Raw genomic sequence first — 19,578 nt, 5'->3', positions numbered from 1 at the left:
GCGCCGTGACGTGGCAGCCGTTAGGGGCGGGGTTAACGCTCGCTCCCCGCCCGCTCCGCCCCGGGGCCGCTGCGGGCCGAGCCGAGCCCCGGGGCCAGGCATGGGCCTCGTCTTCGCCAAGCTCTGGAGCCTCTTCGGGAACCAAGGTGGGCGCGGGGGGCTCCGGGCTGGGTTGGGCTGGGCTGGGTTTCTCTCAGCGCGGGGCTCCCCGGCAGCTCAGCTCGCCCCTTCCCCGCCGCTCCGTCCCGGGCGGCCTCGGGGCCTGTGAGGGGGGGGGCTCGGGCGGTGCTGGAGGCGGTGTGGGGACCCCAAAAAGCCGCCTCTGAGCCCAACGGAGCGACGGGTCCTTCCCGGTGCGCCCCGCGGAAAGGGCTCGTGCCGAGCTCGGCGGCTGCGGCTGCCGCTAGCTCGGTTACCATAAATTAAAATACGCTCCTTCATACCCGCTTATTGTATTGTAATTAATCTCGTTCCCCCAGCCTCCGTTGGTTAGGGGATGGAGTGCTCGAGCAGCTCCTCGTGTGTGCTGTTTTTCCTTGAGGCCCGGCCAGGCCGGTGGAGGTATTGTTCTCCTCAGGCTGCCAGTGCCGGCTCCGTGCCCACTCTCCATCTGTTACCTCCCGCAGCGGGGTTACTGCGGCTTTGTGGCTCGATCTCAGCACGATTTCACAAGTTGTGGGAGCAGAGCACACCCGGTGCCCCTTTAATGGCCTTGTCACCAGGAGTGAACTTCTCGGAGCCTGTAAATAGCAGAGCCGTGTCTCCGTGCCGTGCTTAGTACCATCCGACCCTCTCATACCGTTTTCTCACCCCGTGGGAGTGAGGAGTAAGAGCCAAACCGTTTGTCTTCCCCTCCACTCACACGCTGTGTCCTCACATCGTTCGTGAAGCCTTCTATCAAAGTGTTCAGAATGATTACTTTCCATCTATTTGGTGATTCTTGTTTTTCTCAAGTGAAAAAAAAACATTTGAAAGGATTCAGGGTCCCCCTTACTCTCCAGAAATCTGTGAAATACTTCTTTGGTGTTTATTAAATATTGCAGTCTGCTGCTCCCTTCCTTCCCTCAAGGACTCCACCAAGATGTGGTGGAGTTCTCTGTGTGCAGAGATCTGATTAGAACATAACTTCTGGTGGCTTTTATTGCCGGTCTGTACCGTCCCCTATGATGGCAACATTTATTTTCAGGAAGGGAGTAAGAGTTACAGTTTCATTGTTTTGGTTTCTTTCTTTGTTAGTATATGACATCACTGAGTTATGTTGATTCCGTTTCGTTAGTGGGGGAAAAAGTCTTTTTTTACTGTATATTTATTTCTAAAAGTTATTTTTAATGTGTTCAAAATACTAACTGTTAGTATGACGTTATTGTGGATGAGGCAGTACCATGAAATGCTTACTATTCACCTTTTATCCCAATGGGAGGGTTCATGGGGTTTTAATCATTTTTGTTTTGTTCTCTCCATTGTGGCAACTGCAGAGAGTAAAGTGAGTTTCTTTTCATGGCCAAGATTGAAATTCCACCGTAGAAAACCTCTCTTCAACAATAAATTTGTGGCCAATCTACTAGGATCCTCTAAATGCACAGTTATTTTTCCCATAATGATGATGTTAATTATAAAGGCAGTAATTACTGATTTGTTTTTGTTGTTCTTCTAGTTATGTTAAATCTAGACTTTTTTTGGGGAGATGAGTTTGGAGAATGATTCATGGACTGACCCATGAGACTCCTAGTTGAGTGGACTGGTGTGGTTAAAATCATTGTGTTTGCAAATGAGAGGGAATATTCCAAATATAAAAACAGACCCAGATGTGTGTGGAGCATGTCATCAATCAGTTCATCACAGCTAGCACGATTTGTGCTGATAGTCTGAGGTGCTTGATACTAGCAAAATGAAAGATCCAACAAAGTGAAGATTTAGAAAGTGCCATGTGGCTTCCATCGAGGAGAGCGTGGCAGAGGAATTGTGCCAAAGTGCTAGAAGATATAGCTCAGGAAGTCATGGCCATTTCGCTCTGGTATTAATTACACAGTGCGGTTTTACTTTATGTAAAGGTTAATAGCAGCTGAGTTGAAAATGCCAAATTTAAAAGGCATTTAATCAATAGTATCTAGACAGCTAAATACATTAAGGAAATATCAGCTGGTGAGCTAATGCTGTTAACTTACAGGAAAGAGGTAGTCAGGTAGCTTTCTCAAAAACTTGCATCTTAAGATACTAACATCTTAAAATAAGCCCCAGGCATTTTTGTGCCTCTGGTTTAAGCACAGTTAAAGTAAATGCGTGATGTACAGAAAGTTGATTTCATTCGGAATGATTTCTGCAAAGCGAAAAAAGACTCATAACGGAGACACTTCATATCGTACTAAAGCAGTGAACATCACTATTAATTTACATGTCTTCCACTTCTCTGGCAATTTGTTTCTCTTACCATTCTTTCCAATAATAAGGATGAGGTACTGGAGAAAAGGTGGAGAGACTTGATCTAACATGTTCCTATAGGCATCCAGTGATACTCTAATCTCTTCTACTGACCTCTTCTGGCAGCATTTTTCTCTTTGTATTTAACTGGTTTAGCCCTTTGTTGAGGTAGCATCTGAGTGTTTGTTTCTGCCAGGGAGCTGAGCCTGTCAGTTCTGTTCCAACTCGCCACACTTGCAATAGAGACTGTACCAGGTGGTTCACCCTATTTTGTTTGTGGTTTGGTTTGGCAAATCTGTACTGGCCCGTGATGGAAAAAAAAATAGTTGAAATGGTGCTATGTGACAATGGCCAATGATGGAAAGTTTTAGATAGGGAAAGCTTTCTTGCTTTCTCCTACTCCCCTTGCAGAATGTGCTTTCACTTCTATCACAGTGCATCAGCTACTCACCAAAACCAGTATGTAGGATTTTGGAACAAGACAAGGTGCAGTGCAGACAAGCTTATGGAATTCGAGTGATGCCTGTGCTGATCTGTGTGTGGATGACTACGAAAGAGGAAATCTAAGAGTGTCTGCCCTTAGAACAGTCTGTCAGGGAACATGTATTGTGCTGTTGTGTTTAGTAGGGTTTGTTTCCAGACTTTTTGGCAGTAGCCTTTGGACAGTAGCTTTTTTATTATTATTGTTTGTTTGGTGGTAGTAGGAATGATCAAAAGTGGTCCAGGGCCTTATTTAATCTTTTTTTATTTTTAGTGTTTTCCTGTGTTCATGCCTTTACAGTACAGACTGAAAATGGACGATTAAACATTTCTGAGCTTTTCAGCTCTCAATATGTTGGCTCTTAATCGAGGAGTAATTGAACGATGCAAACTGATGTGTAGGTATTTCTCTTATAAGAGAAACAATTGGTGTAAAAATAGATTGTTATCTTTGTTCTAGGTGACTTACTGATGGCTTCCTGATTCTTTTTCCGTGTTTTTAAAATTGTCAAAAAACATTGCCTGAGTATTGTTTTCACCTAAAATATTGTTGCCTACAGCCAATTCAAATCTAGTTACAAATTATTGTAAGTTCAAGTTGGACTTTTATTTTTAAACTCATTTTTAAAAGTATATCTTTTAAAAATTAGACTTTAAGTCTTTCTTAAGCTATGATTAAGAAAGCAAATAACACAGTCTAAGCAACATGTGGAGATATGAATAAATGGTGGAGCAACTAACTTAATGCCTGTGTCAGGACATATCTGGATAAAACTTGCTTGACTTATTCATCATTATTTGTGTAACTCTTAATGGAGGTAAAAGGAAAAGAGAAGTGAGTATAGTGAGTATAGCGACCTCGATAAAGGCAACTTTTGACTCTTGCAGTACCTTATTCCTTGTGTGCATGTGTGAGTGCAGTTTTTAAGAAGTTCACATCTGTATTTTAGTTGTTTCGAATGACAGCTGCTCATAATCTTCTAGGTTGCTCTGAATAAATGCTATAGATTAAAAATAAATAAATAAATAGAAAATGCTGCTATAAGAAAAATAATGGTTGGCTCTAAATCAAGGTGGTAGAACTTCTGTAACTCCATGGGTTACTTCATTTAGGCTTGCTGGCAGTCCCCGGACCATACAGTTAGGCTAGCAGAGATCATTATCTGGAAATCCATCTGGGGTTTGATTCCGGTTACTAATGAAGTTTATAGCCAATTTTTCATTCTTGTTAGTAAGTCTGTAAATACAAGATCTATTTAACACAAGAGAACTGCTTGAATACAAGATTCAAAGGCAGCTTTTCACTTAGTGTGCATAATGCATTCTTATGCTGAAAATTTCTGGTAAAATTCTGTTCCTCCTGCCTTCTCTTTAGCAAACTTCCATCTGCCTTCAGTTTTGAAGCCTCTAAGATGTTTTTTTTCTTAGCAACTGGACAGTGCTGTTTGGTGCCTGATAATGATCAGTACTCTTTCCCTCACTGATTTCTTCCAAATACAGAATCTTGCCCATCACTAAAGTATTTAGCCTTTTGTTTTTCTTTGTGGTTTTATTTTTTTTCAAGTTAGAGGAAGAGGCAAAAACACTAACAGAATCTTCAGTTTCAGATCCTTTTACAAAACCCTTATGTAGGGGAATATATAAGAATAAGTGAAGAGAAGAGCATATTATGTCTGTCTTCTGACATCTGCAAGATCATAACTTTCCTGTTATGTTGTAATATTGAACTGTCAGCAGTTTTTTTTTTAACAATACCACTTAGATACATTTTTTAACAACTGCCCAAGAAAGGCTAATAATAATGGAATTCTTTGGATTCTTTCAAGTAGCCTGTCTTTTTTTTTTTTTTAATGTGTTTGCTTTCTTCTTCTAATTTCTACTGCATTTTTTTCCTCTTTCTACCTGATTTATAAAGACTCTGCTCTTCTACTGTGGCAACTATCTTAGGGATTTTCTTCTTCCATTGACAAGACCATAGTGAACTGGGAAGATATTCAGGAGTACAGCCCAAACTGATACCAATACCAGCCAGTATAAGAAACTTGGGTTAGTCTCGAAGTACAAAACACAAAGAGCATAAATCGGAGCCTGTGATTTACCCCATAATCATCCTTCCTCTTAAATGAAGCATCTGCCTTCAACTTGTTGCTCTTGTAAACAAGTACTTGTTAAAGCTTTGTTTTGTCTTAGTATAACAATTTTTAAGGTCATGTGTTTATCTGTTAATGTATGCGTACAAGTAAAAATTGTTGTCTAACCAAACTAGACAGAAATTCAACTTCTCTGTTTGTAAGTGAAGAGATTTTTGTTAGCATAGATGACAGTTCTGAAAGCAATGAGTTGTTCCAATTTTAATAAAAGGTGGAGACAGCTATTTGCATAAGATATTGATGCTTTAATCTCATTAATTTTATCCTCACCTCATTAATTAATACTTGTATGACTTCCTTGTATGTGGATGTTGAGTTACTGTATAAAATGCTATTTGACTACAGAGCTAAGCTGTGCGTGTCATCATGCTCCCCCAGCCATCCCTTTCCCAATTAGAGTTGAATCATTTGCATATTGGTGGCTTTTAAAAAATCGTCTGACTGGGGAAAAATACTTTTATTTTTTTCTTACTTTCAGTAGGCTGGTACCATTTAATCATTCCTAAGCGAGGCTCTAGATTCTGATGTGAATGTGGGAAAGAGCAGATGTAATGTTACTAAATTTTTGTTTTGTTTTCGTTTTCTGGTTGGTTGGTTTCTTTTCCTTCTTGAAAGTAATGCAAACAGAGTGTTGCGAAATTAGTCATATTCCAGACAATAGTTGAAAAATATGGTTGTTTTGAAAACAACAGACGGGTATTTCTGTGTTTAAACTTTGAAAGCCCTTTTAACTGTACTGAATTTGGAGAAGAAAAGGAGAGTCTAGCTATGTGGAATGTTTTATTAACGTTGAAAGCAGAGAGGATTTCATACTACTTATATATCAAGGAAGATTATTAATCAGTTGTGCTGCTTTTTCTGGTTGTATTGCTGGACTTAAGGCTAGGGTAAGGTATTTCCTTAGGATACGTTGGCAGGATGTAACAGTACAGAAATCAATACGGGGAAGTATGTTTCAACGTGTGTTAGGGCCATGTCTCTTAACAAAACTTCTAAAAGTCCAAAGGAATTTACTAAAATCCCTTTCAGTATGAAAAACCAGAATATACATTAATAGATCTACATCTTAACAAATTCCTTAATCTTCCTTAGACTACTCACTTGTGGATAAAAAAAAACTACCACCTTGATATTTGATAGACCTTTTAGTAATTTGTGGTAAGTCTTGTAGATTTGAAAATGGTGTTTTAGAGGAAATCTCTGAGCTGTTAAGCAAGTTTTATTTTGGAATAAGTGCTTTTAGAATTTTAAATATGACCCCTTGTGAGTGAGCCTGTTTACAAGCTTTTTGTGTGAGTTTTGCTTCTGGTATCTATTTGTAGCTTCTCTCTGCTCTCAAGTGATTTGCATCTTTTGTCAGTAGGCAAATTGGTATCTTCTGACTTCTGGCATGTATCAAAAAAAAACATGTTGTAATTGACTGGGCTGTTGTATTTGAAATTCTAAAAAGGATTAAATACAGAGAAATGGATAAGTTCTGGAGTTAGTTTGTTTGTTACCCCAATGCTTGGAAAAATAACATTGCAGCATTTGGGAGATAGCTGTTATATAAGCAGAACTTTTCAGCTCAGAACTTGAGTGTTGGAATTTGTGATCTATTAGAAATAGAGCTTCCTCTTTGTACCACAAAAATGATGGTGGTGTGGTCCCTTAACTAATGGTTATTGTTTAGCCTTGTGTTTTAGGCTAATGTTTTCTGCACACTTTGGATTTGCTTTGCATCATTGAGAAACAGACTCATATTCTGTAGAAAACTAGCTCTTTATTCTCAATAACTGGTGGTTTGCTAAGATTTGGCTTTGATGTACTGTAAATTTTATTTTGGATGTTTGCTCATCTTCGTAAGAGAAGATACTGATACGAGTTAAATTATTTTCCTCGTATTTTTCATTCTTTCCTTTTTTTAATGGAGTCATGCTAGTAATTCTTCCTTTATGAAGACTTCCAATACTGACTTGTCCTTAAACTGTAGTCTTAAGAGAAGATGAAGCTTTGTCGATTTTTTTTTTTCCCTAAAAGCCATCACAATGTATTTAGACCAAAAAGCCGTTACTTTCTTAAGTAAGAAAAAGTGATTAACCAGAATTGTAATTATTGCTGTTTCTGCTAGTTTATTCTTGTCTTTTTTTTTTTTTTTTTCTGTGTATGCAGAGCACAAAGTAATCATAGTGGGACTTGATAATGCTGGAAAGACTACAATTCTTTACCAGTTGTAAGTATACAAATTACTCTTTTTTTTTTTGTTTTACTAGTTGTCATTGATTTAATAATTGAAAATTCAGGTTTGGAACCTGGCAGAAAGTCTAGGGGTGCGGTAGGTTGCAGTTTGTATGTGAATGGTGTTAGTTCTTCTAAACATACTTAGATTTAGTATTGAAATGCTAAGTGGAAGAACTGAAATATTTTAAAACTGAATTGTAAATCAATTGAATAACAAAATTTCACATACAAGCACATGTAAAATTCATGCACATGTAAAGTATCAAAGCCTATTTTTATTGGTAAACTTTGAAAAAATAATTTGACTGAGAACGGCAGAGAAGAAAGTGATTTTTATGTTAATGGGAGTTCTAGCCACTGTGCAAAATCCATAAATGTTTCCAAAGGTTTTCTTGTTCCAGTGGCTAAAATCTGTGATGGAAGTTTTCCTCAGAATAGTATTTCAACTTGCCTAGGTCCAACCATAAACTTTTTAAATAGCATCATTGCAATGTATCATATCACCCTCAAATCTTGCAAGCGTTGCAGGAGTGTCTGTGATAAATACAAGAATATTGACAGGTACATAGTTAACGTTGTAATTATGGAGAAGGAGGAGTGCATAATGAAATGTCTATCTATATATTTAGATATGAAAGTAGCAAAGGTTATTTTCCCAAAAAACACTTTAAACTCTTTGTCAATATTTAACGGTAGCTAAAAATTTCTCAGTTCTAAGTAAACAAGCAGTCCTTCAGAATTTATTTAGTTATCAAATTGCTAAGTTGAATGCTCTTCTAAAATTATATCCTGGTTTGCATTTTGAATGGTTAATTGCTCTCCTTATTTGTGATCTTCAGAAAGGTGACTTCTCATTTTGAAATTAGAGCATTTTAAGAACCTAATTTATCTAAAAAGTTATTTGAAAAATGTCTTATTAAAAAAGATGACACTGTTAAAATGCATATGCTTATGCTTAGTTATAAACGTTTTATATGCTTATTTTGTATTGTTGATCTCTACAATCTGCTACAAAAACAAGTACATTTGAATTTTGTCAACCACTAAATTCATATTAGTGAAAAAAAGGTTAGTTTAAATAACAGCTCTTAAATATTTTATTTCCATAGAAATTCATATGTATAGATTGTTGAGAAGTGACTTTTTTAAGTTTTCATCAGAGCTAGAAATATTTATTTTTTTCTGCAACAAATTTGTTGTGATTGAGCTGTGACAAGCCTTGTGAATTTTATTGGCTGGTCTTCATGATGTTATATTGTTTCCTTTAGCTTAATGAATGAAGTGGTTCATACTTCTCCAACCATAGGAAGCAATGTAGAAGAAATAGTGGTGAAAAACACCCATTTCTTAATGTGGGATATTGGAGGACAAGAATCGTTACGGTCATCGTGGAATACCTATTATTCGAACACAGAGGTATGAGAAGCTACTTTTAAGTATGCAAATTTAATAAGCTTAAAATTATTTTTTTTAAGAGAAACATTGGTAGATTTTTATCAAGTTTGTAGTTGTATTGTTTAAGTCTAATGTGTTTGGTATGCAGCCAATTTCCTGGTAATATTTTAAGTATTTTTCATGTTTACTTTAATGTTGTTTGATCTGTGGTATAAACTGTGGAGTTAGACTTCTGTCATAGGCAATCGAAAAAATAAGAAAAAAAAAAATAAATTGAGTTATTGCATATTTTTTGAGTGGATTTTAAAGCAAATTTTTCCATGTACTCCTCAAGTTCAGTGAGGGTATGCAATGGTTAACCTGGCTTCTGTACATCCAGGCTGAAGTGGTTCTGAAGTAATGATAACTAAAGATAAAGAGCAAAATTTTATCTAGGCAGCAGTATTTAAAGTTCGTCAGCTTGTGGCTTTTATCTAAAGGATAAAGGAAAACCTAACTGCAGTACTCATGAGGTATTGATGAAGCTGCTATTGCTTGAAAGGATGGAGTAGAATTCATCAACTGCTGTTTCTTTGCCAAAAGGTTATGAACACAACATGCACTTATATAGTAAGGCTACAGAAATTTTACCTTGATGTAAAGGGTTTTAAACTTTTTTTTTTTTTTTTACCATTTCTACTAACAAAATAGAGATGCTTTGTAGATGTTATGTAAACCTTACGTGAAAATAAGTGTAGTGTTTTTTTTGCTGTATCCCCCTCTTTGAGAGATGAGAGGTTAGAGTGATCCAATCCAGATGTTCAGAAACTTTTCATGTATTAAAAGCCTGGTGATAACATCTCAATCTTCAGCTCTAGTATTTTAAGCTTACTTTTAATTTTATCTGGAAAAGTATGGGTACATGTCATACAAATACGCAAGAGGGTGAAGAACATCTGTGAGTAATATCTGGCAGATAAGTTTTTGACATTTGTTCATTGAATATTCTTTGATTTTTGGAATTTGAGTAGACCTGTGTCTTAGTTCTTTTTTTTGATCCTTTTGGAGATGCTCTCCATTATGTTCTGCATAGTAAGCGTGTGAAATCCAACACTTTCTAGCATTTGGAAAGAATTTATCAGCTTTGTCAGCTGGAAACAGCTGAAGAAAAGGGTCTGTTTGGTATGCTAATCCTAGCATCCCTGTTATGAATAATTGCTATACTGTTCCTCCTCATCTGCTAGACATCTCAAAGCCACAGCAGCATTAAATTGACTTAGTATTTCATAGTTTGTGGTCATTTTCAATGGGCAATGAATCTTCTTATTTTTTTTTTAAGGCACAGTGATTTGGAGCATATGTTGGAGAATTGTAACGGTGACTTCTAGTCCTCCTTTTTTGTTACCGACTCACGTGCAGCTTTTATGTGTCTTTTCTCTCTTATTCAGCAATTGAAGCAATCTAAAGGAAATCTTTGGAATGGTGGAAAAAATTGTAGAGCATACCTATTATTTAGTTTCAACTTAACTTGATTGATTCTGCAATTCTATTTTAAGAGAGAGCCCAGGATTTGCAGGGAGCTCTCATGGATAAGTTATTCGCGGGGAGAAAAGCGAAAGGAAAGACAGTAGAAGAGAAAAAGGGATGGCAAAATATTCCCAGTGGAGAGCTGGGAAGGGAAGCAATGGAGACTCTCAGATGAATGTCATCTCCTGTGTTTCCTCTCCAGTGCAGCATGTGTTCCCTGTAATTCTTTTATTACAGTAGCTGTATAATTTTTATAAGATTCCCTCTTGATCTCTTTACTGGTTGCTGCAACCTATGAGGCTATTTGAGCAGCTCAGTGTGTACTCTGGTCAGGGCAAGTGCTGAACACTGATCAGTTGTTATAGTTCGTGTATGCACACTATTGCATAATGTTTACAAGCTGTTTAAGTGTATCTAACTTACTATGTAACACTATTTTTTTTTCCCCTTCTAGTGTAAGTATATAATTATATAGCCTTTTAGTATAAGGCTGTGAATTAAAATACACCAAAAAAAAAAAAGAAAGAAACTGGGGTTAAAAGAGTCATTTTCACACTAGTGACAATTGCCTCCCATGGAAAATTTGATGTGCCATTTGATATGCCTAGCAGTGTTAAAGGATTCACAAGTGCCTGACCATGAGAATAATGCCACTTGGAAGAACATTAAGGGTCAAATCAGTGCCATAGCTGTCTCCAAATGCCTAGGTAGAAGGGTGCAAAGTTGTGAGAGGCCAACTTTGCATTACAGAGGTTAAGGTGTTGCACTGTAATGCTAAGCCCTCCAGGTACATAGCTTTCTGAGGTCTGATGTAGGACTTTGAAATCAGTTCTCTTAAGCCTTGTGAGGGTGGTGATCGTAGATTGTTAAAAGTCTTTTTTGTTTTTTTAAATATGGAGTTTCGATTTCAGTTTTGTTTTCCTGAGTACAGGAGCAGTAGTAGACTTAGCTGTTTTCATTGATAACTTTGTAGCAATTTTGTAATCCATGTTTTAAGTGTGATCCATGATCTGCAGGTACTTTTGGTACCTACATCACTGTTTTGTGTATGATGTGGGGGCTGAAAATCAAGCCTGGTGATTTAAGTGTGGTACATAAAAGTAGAGCTTAATAGCAGTGCTGAAATGTATAAGCAATATACGTTTTTTTAAAAAAACTATAATCTATATATAGGATTCCTGGGGCACTGACAAAAGGCTGTAACAATAAACTTCTTGCTCTATTTTTTTTAATGTGCTCTGAAAGTGTGTGTCTTGCATACAAAGACGTGGTAGTGATCACTTGAAAATGTACTTTCTATAACTTACGCTTTGTATTTTACATATTATACTATTGTTTTTTTCCCTAGTTCATCATTCTGGTTGTTGACAGCATTGACAGAGAGCGACTTTCTATTACAAAAGAGGAACTTTATAGAATGCTGGCTCATGAGGTAAAGTAGGGGGTTGGGATAATTGTTTCCCTTTGTTGTGATCAGTCAAATAGCACTACATGCTTCCTATATTTACAGAAGTTACACTGTCACAGAAAAGTTGAGTTTAAATGTGCATGCATGTTGACTGTTTTGAAACCATATGAATTATAAATGAACAGTGAAAGCTATCATGAAGCACTCTAGTAATAGTAGGGCTTGCTTGATTGTAATCAAAAATTTGAGTGATTTACAATGTTTCAAATGAATGTGTTTTTACTTTAAAGTTCATTAATCTGGTTTGGATTTGGTAGTAAGGAGCAAACATATTACCTAAAAAGAAGGAAATGAGACTTCTTGTGAAATTTTTTTTTTGTAATTAGTTTCCAGTGTTATAAGATCAGAAGATTGTGAACTATTATCTCTTGAAAACAATCAGTAGGCCTCAAATGTAATAAGTACTACTTGTGAGTTTTCATCTTTGGATCCTAAAGGTTTATTGTTTTTCTCTTAATGGAGAAATTGTCTCCAAATTTAATATACAATTTAAATATGTTAAACACTTTAATTAAATCTGCCAGCTGCCTGCATTTTGGATTTGTTTTCCCTCTTCTACTCCTAAAACCATGCAGCCCAGTTTGTTTCATTGCATTGTGGAATCCTAATTTCCATACAGAAACAAAACAACTTTTTATTAGCTTCTGTTTTTCCTAAAGCTGCTGTGGCATTATTAGAGCTCCCTTTTTGGAACAGCAGTAAAGTTTTTTTTTAATTGTTACTGTTTTAATTACTACAGAAATTGCTTAATGAAGTGGAAAGTAATTTCAAGGGAATGATATCTAGCAGGGTTTTCCATTTGAGTAGCATCTAATACATTTTCTTGAATGTTTATCCAGTAATAAATCCACTGTCTGGATGGTTTAGAGCTCTGTGAAGTGATGTTAACAAGACTTTCTTTAGTTAACATAACGAGCATATGGACAAAACCAAAAGGGTAGTAGTATAATACATTATAATTTGATTCCCTGTGGTGAACACTTCTAAATAAATTAGTCTCTTCAGTATTAATGTAATTGTTTTTTAATGCAGTAAGGCTGTTAAAACTACCTGTTACTGTGTAATTGCATACAAGCTAATCTACTTTTTTTTGAGACATTCAGTTAACGCAATAGCCTGTTAGTTCTATATAATAACTTTTTTATGAATACTTTGAACTACTTCTAGGATTTACGGAAAGCTGCAGTTCTCATCTTTGCAAACAAGCAGGACATGAAAGGCTGCATGACAGCTGCTGAGATATCTACATACCTCACCCTTAGCTCCATAAAGGATCACCCATGGCACATTCAGTCCTGTTGTGCTTTGACAGGAGAAGGGTAAATGTTTACTGTTTAAGTACAATAATATATGGTAAATGAAAACACGCATTTTTCATTGTCTTTTAAAGCAGTATTCTAGTATATTCTAGTTTGACCAGCTTCTTATGGCTAAAGCCTAAGTGGACTTAATTTAAAACACTGTGTATTCTGTTCATGTTTCATTACCCATTCCAGATGATTTTTAATTTTAAGCAAATGATTTTAGCTGTAAGAGAAGTAGAAAACACTTTTAAGATGTTGCAAGATCTAGTACTATATAATATCTCTTTATTTTTCAGATTATGCCAAGGCTTGGAGTGGATGACCTCCCGTATTGGAGTGAGATAGCTTTTTTCCAAAAGAAGAGACTTCTATTTATCCTGTGAACATGTACATTTTTCTGTACTTCTGGCTGCTGAGCCAGTGACCATGTTTAATTTATATCAGCCAATCTCCAAGCTGTACTTGAATCAAGTGCAGTTGAACTTGAAACGCAAAGTATTTTCTTAACCTTTTTTTAATACACTAATCTTCAACTGGATGGACATATATGAATCTGTTTTTAAGCATTTAAATTCCTCTATGTATTCTAACTTTTTCAATGATAGCTTTATAAAATCTGTTTTGTCATTGTCAAAATTTCATACTTCCTCTTTCTAAAAAGTTTCTATAACTTACTAACATAATAAATCAACATAGTTTGTTTAATAATGAAAAAGTAGTGAGTAGTTTGACTGTACTCTGGCATAGTTTTTAGTCTCCAAGGATAACCATGGGGGACTAAAAAACATTCAGTTGGGCTTCCTGGAACATGGGCAGAGTTGTAGCCAGCACTAGCTATGAATGCAAAAATTTAAATACTGAATGAGTTAGTTATAGTCAATAATTAAAGTAGCTTTTAACCTAGTATATAATTGAATTTCTGCCTTAAAAGAAATCTGTCCTTCTCATTTTGTCTAAGTAATTCTAGGTTATGACTCTTTCACCTGAAAACAGATCTCTGCACAGTGGTTAACATTCTTTTGTTATTAAGTGTTGGTTTATTCACTTAGACTTCAAATACCATTTTTAAAAATAAACCTCTTGGTAATTAAATTTGGAATCATGGCAGACAGTGTTATGTGTAATCTGTAATCTGTTAAAATCTTAAATGCTGTACATACATGAGCCTTCCTCACCTTTTATTGAGAGTGCTGTTTTCTAAATGAATGTAAAATCAAAAGGGAAGCCAGATTTATAAACAGAACAGAATCATGGTGCTGTATCTGTGGATTTGAGAATGAAGCTGAACTTGACCTTATTTACATACTATCAAATCTAAATGTTTTTAGATTCCATTGCATGGAAAATATTTTGCCTTATATTTGTTTTTACTGTTATTTGCAGGATTAGAGACCTTCTGATTTTGTGGTTTGAGTTACTCATTCACCTTAACTTTATGAACTGGAAGCAGAAAAAGTCGAGAACTTCCAGTTAAAAAAAAAAAAAAAAAAAAGGTGGTAAAAGATTGGACCTAGTAACTTGTAATTCAATTTGAAGATGATGATAGATCTGGAAAGAGAATCTGAAACAACAGATTCTGTGTTAATTGATCATATTGGACACACAAAATGCAAATTGGGGGGGGATCAATACTAGACATCCATTTCCAAGAGAAATCCAGCTAGCAATGAGATGTCTAACCTACATAAATGCTTAAAGTACACAAAAGCACCTTTCAGCACTTCTATATGCGTGAACATGGGGCATGGTCACTAGGAAAAAATTCTAATTGACTACAGTCCTTTAATGACAAAATGTTTTTGATGAATTTTGTTTTAATAATTCAAGCACACTGAGTTTTTAATAAAATTTTAAGTTTTGTAAATTTTCAATATGATTCCATTTTTATTTGAACAAAGCTTAATGAAATGTTAATGATGCCATCAAATATAAGTGTTTAAAAAGATTTTGAATACAAGTTGAATCAACGATTGGTTGCTACATATTACTGTTGGCTAGCAAAAGTCACATTTAAAGGAGAGACTACGTTGAGTGTCAAGTCAAAATGCTCAGAAAATATTACAAACCAAAACTAATACTTAAAAAGAGAATGCAAAACAAAGTTAAACTCTGATACTAAAGCTTATTGCTGTGATGTTCATGCTAACAACTGTTCTAATTTGTGAAAATAAGTTTTGTTTTGTTCCTTGGGAAGTAAATTATAAATGAAAAAATAAATGATACTGTGAATGAGGTTTCTTGTGTGGTGACAATTTCTGTTTGTAATTTAAATTTATTTTCAACTTTATGTAATTTAAGATGTGATCCTGAATATGTTTGTTTTTATATATATATATATATATATATATATATATCATCATCTGGATATACAGCCCTTGAACTGATAGAGCTTTTTTTTTTTTTTAAACAGAGGTTTTTATATTAGAATTAACAAAATGTTTTAATACCTTATCGTCTCCTTTACAGAAAAACAATTCTTGACAAGAGCAATTATTTTGATGAGCTTACTACTTAATTTACTACAACAGTTTTCCATTTATGATATCCATTTGTTAATAGCACAGCTGGTGTGTTGTGGCTTTTGAAAAAGGCTTTGTGTGGAATCTTCAGGTTCATATTCTTCATCACCTTCAGAGCCTATTAGAGGAAAAGTGGTTCAATTGGGGTGTTTTAGAGCATTATAGCTTTTTTTACTGCCAAACATTCCCCCCCCCCAAAAAAAAAAAAAAAAATCTTTGTTGTTAAGTAATCTTATTTCTGTGAAGAAGGCTAACAGTATTATTGGCTACGTTGTGGAAGGTATTGTATGTCTGCTCTGCTCAACAATGGTCAGGCTGTATCTGGAGAACTGTGTCCGCATCTGAGCCCCCTAGTACAAGAGAGAGATAGACATAGTGAAAAGAGCCGGGCAGAAGGTTACCAAAGGTCATCAAGGGACTAGAACACCTCTCTGCTGAGAGACACCTCTCTGCTGAGAGAGTTGGGTCTGGAGAAGAGGAAGCTCAGAGGAATCTTGTTAATGCGAAAAAATACCTGTAAGGAAGATGGAGCCAGGCACTTTTCAGGAGCACAGTACCAGGACAAGAGGTAATGAGTGCAAACAAACATAGGAGGTTCTATCTAAATATAAGGAAGCATTTTTTTATTTCTTTTTGCTGTGCAGGTGACCGGAGTGGCCCTGCTTGAGGAGGGAGCTTGGACCAGATGGCCTCCCTTGCTTTCTTACAGCCTCAACCACTGGTAATCTGTGATATTGAAAACACTTCAGCTCATCAACCAACACCTCCAGGGCCTTCTCATCAGGGCTGCTCTCAATCCATTCTCCACCCAGCCTGTATTTGAGATGGGGATTGCCCCAGCCCTGATGTAGGACCTTGCACTTGGCCTTGTGGCCTCAGGAGGTTTGCACAGACCCCTGTCCAGGTCCCTCTGGATGCCATCCCTTCCCTCTTGCAGAAGGCTCAGGGGAATCTTGTAAATGTCTGAAGGGAGAGTACAAGGAAGATGGAGCCAGGCTCTCTTCAGTGATACAGTGCTAGGGCAAGAGCTAGCGAGTGCAAACAAACACAGGAGGTTCTGCTGAAACATCAGATAGTGATTCTTTACTGTGAGGTGATGGAGCACTGGCACAGGTTGCTCAGAAAGGTGGTGGACTCTCCCTCCTTGTAGATCCTGAGAAGCAACCTTTACTTGGTCCTGGGGCAAGCTGTTCTAGGTGGCCCTACTTGAGGAGGGTGTTGGACTTCGAGCAGTTTCTTCCAGCATCAACTATTCTGTAATTCTCTGAAACACTGCATGATTTTTGTTTGTATGTATATGTAGATAGTAAATATATGATAGGATGTTTTGCACTTTGAAAATGCTCCGTGCTTAATGTACTATTGAGAAAGCTGTTAATCATCTTGTCAAAAATTACAAATGTAAGCAAACATTAGAAACATTCTCAGGATACTGTGAGCACTTTTTCCTGAATCCAATTTACTCAAAATACAGGATGTTGCAATACAGCAATTGATAAACATGTTATAGTTCATAAGATCATACCCATTGTGCTAAAACAGTATTTCATTATGAGAGAAGTAGTTTTGATTTATCAGCTTCTATGAGCAAGCACCTTTGAGCAATATTCATCATGCTTGGTTGAGGTTAGAAGGATCAGCTTTTTTGAAAGTAGTCTTTCAAGAACTGGAAGTTTCTTTTACTTAAATTGAATTTACTTTATTTGAAATGTAATCACATTTTAAAATGACTGCCCTGATGTGTTCCCCCTTTGAGCCAGCTGTTTTTATTTAAATAGTTTATATGAGAAACTGACATCATCGACCTGGACTTGTGCAAAGCATTTGACAGTGTCCGCCATGATATCCTTGTCTCTAAATTGGAGAGACATGGATTTGATGGATGGACCACTCGGTGGGTAAGGAATTGGCTGGGTGGTTGCACTCAAAGTGTTACGGTCAATGTCTCAATGTCCCATTGGAGATCAGTAATGAATGGTGTTCCTCATGCTTTGGGACTGGGACTTGCACTGGTTAACATCTTTGTCGGTGACGTGGATGGTGGGATTGAGTCAGCAAGTTTGCCAATGACACCAAGCTGTGTGGTGGTGTTGACATGCAGGAGGGAAGGGATGGCATCCAGAGGGACCTGGACAGGCTTGAGAGGTGGGTCTGTGTGAACCTCCTGAGGTTCAACAAGGCCAAGTGCAAGGTCCTGCATCAGGGCTGGGGCAATCCTCAGCTCAAATACAGGCTGGGTGGAGAATGGATTGAGAGCAGCCTTGAGGAGAAGGCCCTGGGGGTGTTGGTTGATAAGGTCAACATGAGCTAAAGTGTTTATCACAGAATCACAGAATACCAGTGGTTGAGGCTGCAAGAAAGCATGTGAGGCTGAAGATACAGACAAAAGCCTATGAGGTAGGTAAAAAAAAAAAAAAAAAAAAAAAAAAAAAAGTTCCGTGTATACCAAGTAAGCTGCATTTTCATCATACCTACAGCTGGCTTGCCTCAACACCACCACCAATACCCCTTAAGTAAGTACCTTCTGTTTCTTTGTGTTCATGGTTATCCTCCAACACCAAGCAGTCTTCATTTTTTCAAGAGAAGTGATGTCATTGCGATCTCATCTGGGGACTTAAAAAGTTCCATAACTGGATATTCTTAAAAAAATAAAAAATAAAAAAAATGGGACAGCAGTTTCTAGTACAGGGGCATAGATTTCCCAAATTATAGCCTGCCTGACTGAACTAACACTCAGAATCCACGTCACAGCTTGTTTTGATACCTATGGGCGCTAGCAGTTTCTAGTTTTAATCTTTCCAATTTCTTCTGTATCAAATTTAAAAATTGCCATTAACTACTGAGATTCTTCTTCTGAAATGTGCACTGTTCAAGAAATAACAGTGATTTAAACAGATTTATATCATACTGCTCTAAATTGTTTGGCGCCATGGCTTTTACACAGTTTTACACAGTTTTTGTATGCAGTTGTGATCCCTGTCAAAGTTTTCGTCTCAGTCTTTTCCTACAAGTTGTTTATTTTTTTTTGCAATTTCTTGCCTATTTGGAGAAGCACTTCAATATTTCTAAACCAATATTTTTTTTATCTGTTTAAACACACTGCATACAGTAATAGGAAGAGAATTTGAGCAGAGATACTCAAAATATTTTTATCAAAATAAAAGTAATTGAAGAGTTTTTCTGTACATTTTTAGGGAAAACATTTCATCTTCCATCCTTACCCTGGGTTGGAATCGAGGCTTACATTTTTCCTAAATGTAGTCAGTTCACAAAACATCTTGGTTGGACACCTGCTTCCTTTTGTCCCAGGGGAAGCTCCAGCCTTGCTCCTGATGAGACTTTCACATCATTTCAGCCATGGGAAGTTCGGGTCTTTGTTTGTTTTCATGAAGGGTGTTTGTTTTACTGTTGCCTTTCAAAGTAAGAGGAAAACAAATCGAAATGGAAAAGCAGGAAATAAACTTGTTTGGATTTTTCTGTGTGCACTTGACTTCTGAGTTTGCTCTTTTGTGTAGTCTGCCATGTGAAACAGACAAGCAGACTACAGCAAAGAGGGCAGATAATGATAAACGTGATCATGATGCCTACACTAGCAATGAGAACCTGCATCTGGGAATGACCTTTAACTTCTTTTATTTTTATTTGTAATTAACTTGATGATGTTATGATGTTGAAAATTTTTATATTTTGTTTCTGTTAAGAAAGGTGCACAGGCTGCATGGTGTGTGGAAGGGGGTCAGTGCTAAGTTTCTGCCCTGCCTGCCATGAGGCAGGAGCATGAGGTGCTGAAAAAGCATATTTGGAAAGCAGGTTCTGGCACTGAACTGAATTTTTATAATATCAAGTGTAGTACGAGTATTTTTTTTTTCCTAACTTTCTCAGTTTCTGGGATCACAGATATCTTGATCCTTTCTTTTTACTCTCTCCACTGGGTGTTGATAATCACACACTGTTTATTGCAGCATAGATCTTGCTCCTGTTCTTCCATATGTGCACGGCATATCCTCTAGATGGCAGGAGAGGATCGCTTTAACCATGCCAGACCTGCAAAACTCGTGTGCTTCAGTGTGGCCATAAGGGATTTTTAAAATACCTCATTAGAAAAGAGTGGTTGTGTG

General features: G+C 36.8%; 1 protein-coding gene across 1 annotated transcript; it reads left to right on the top strand.

Annotated features, from left to right (window-relative positions):
- The first annotated feature begins 1 nt into the window (after position 1).
- On the top strand, positions 2-15,174 carry ARL5B (ARF like GTPase 5B). Its single transcript, XM_084509902.1, has 6 exons — positions 2-146; positions 7,200-7,260; positions 8,537-8,684; positions 11,518-11,601; positions 12,805-12,956; positions 13,238-15,174. Exons 1-6 carry the CDS (start codon positions 101-103, stop codon positions 13,284-13,286), a joined length of 540 nt encoding a protein of 179 aa, XP_084366028.1. The 5' UTR covers positions 2-100; the 3' UTR covers positions 13,287-15,174.
- Positions 15,175-19,578: the final 4,404 nt, after the last annotated feature.

The sequence above is a fragment of the Aythya ferina genome (assembly GCF_964211825.1).
Source record: "Aythya ferina genome assembly, chromosome: 2".
NCBI lineage: Eukaryota > Metazoa > Chordata > Aves > Anseriformes > Anatidae > Aythya > Aythya ferina.
The sequence above is the reverse complement of the archived record's forward strand: the minus strand, read 5'-3'. Positions and strand labels throughout refer to the sequence as shown.

Excerpts from the sequence above, each read along its gene's own strand:
- ARL5B (XM_084509902.1), top strand. The coding sequence starts at position 101 with ATGGGCCTCGTCTTCGCCAAGCTCTGGAGCCTCTTCGGGAACCAAG. Across the intron at positions 147-7,199 it reads GAGCCTCTTCGGGAACCAAG|AGCACAAAGTAATCATAGTG; the intron begins GTGGGCGCGGGG and ends CTGTGTATGCAG. Across the intron at positions 11,602-12,804 it reads ATAGAATGCTGGCTCATGAG|GATTTACGGAAAGCTGCAGT; the intron begins GTAAAGTAGGGG and ends AACTACTTCTAG.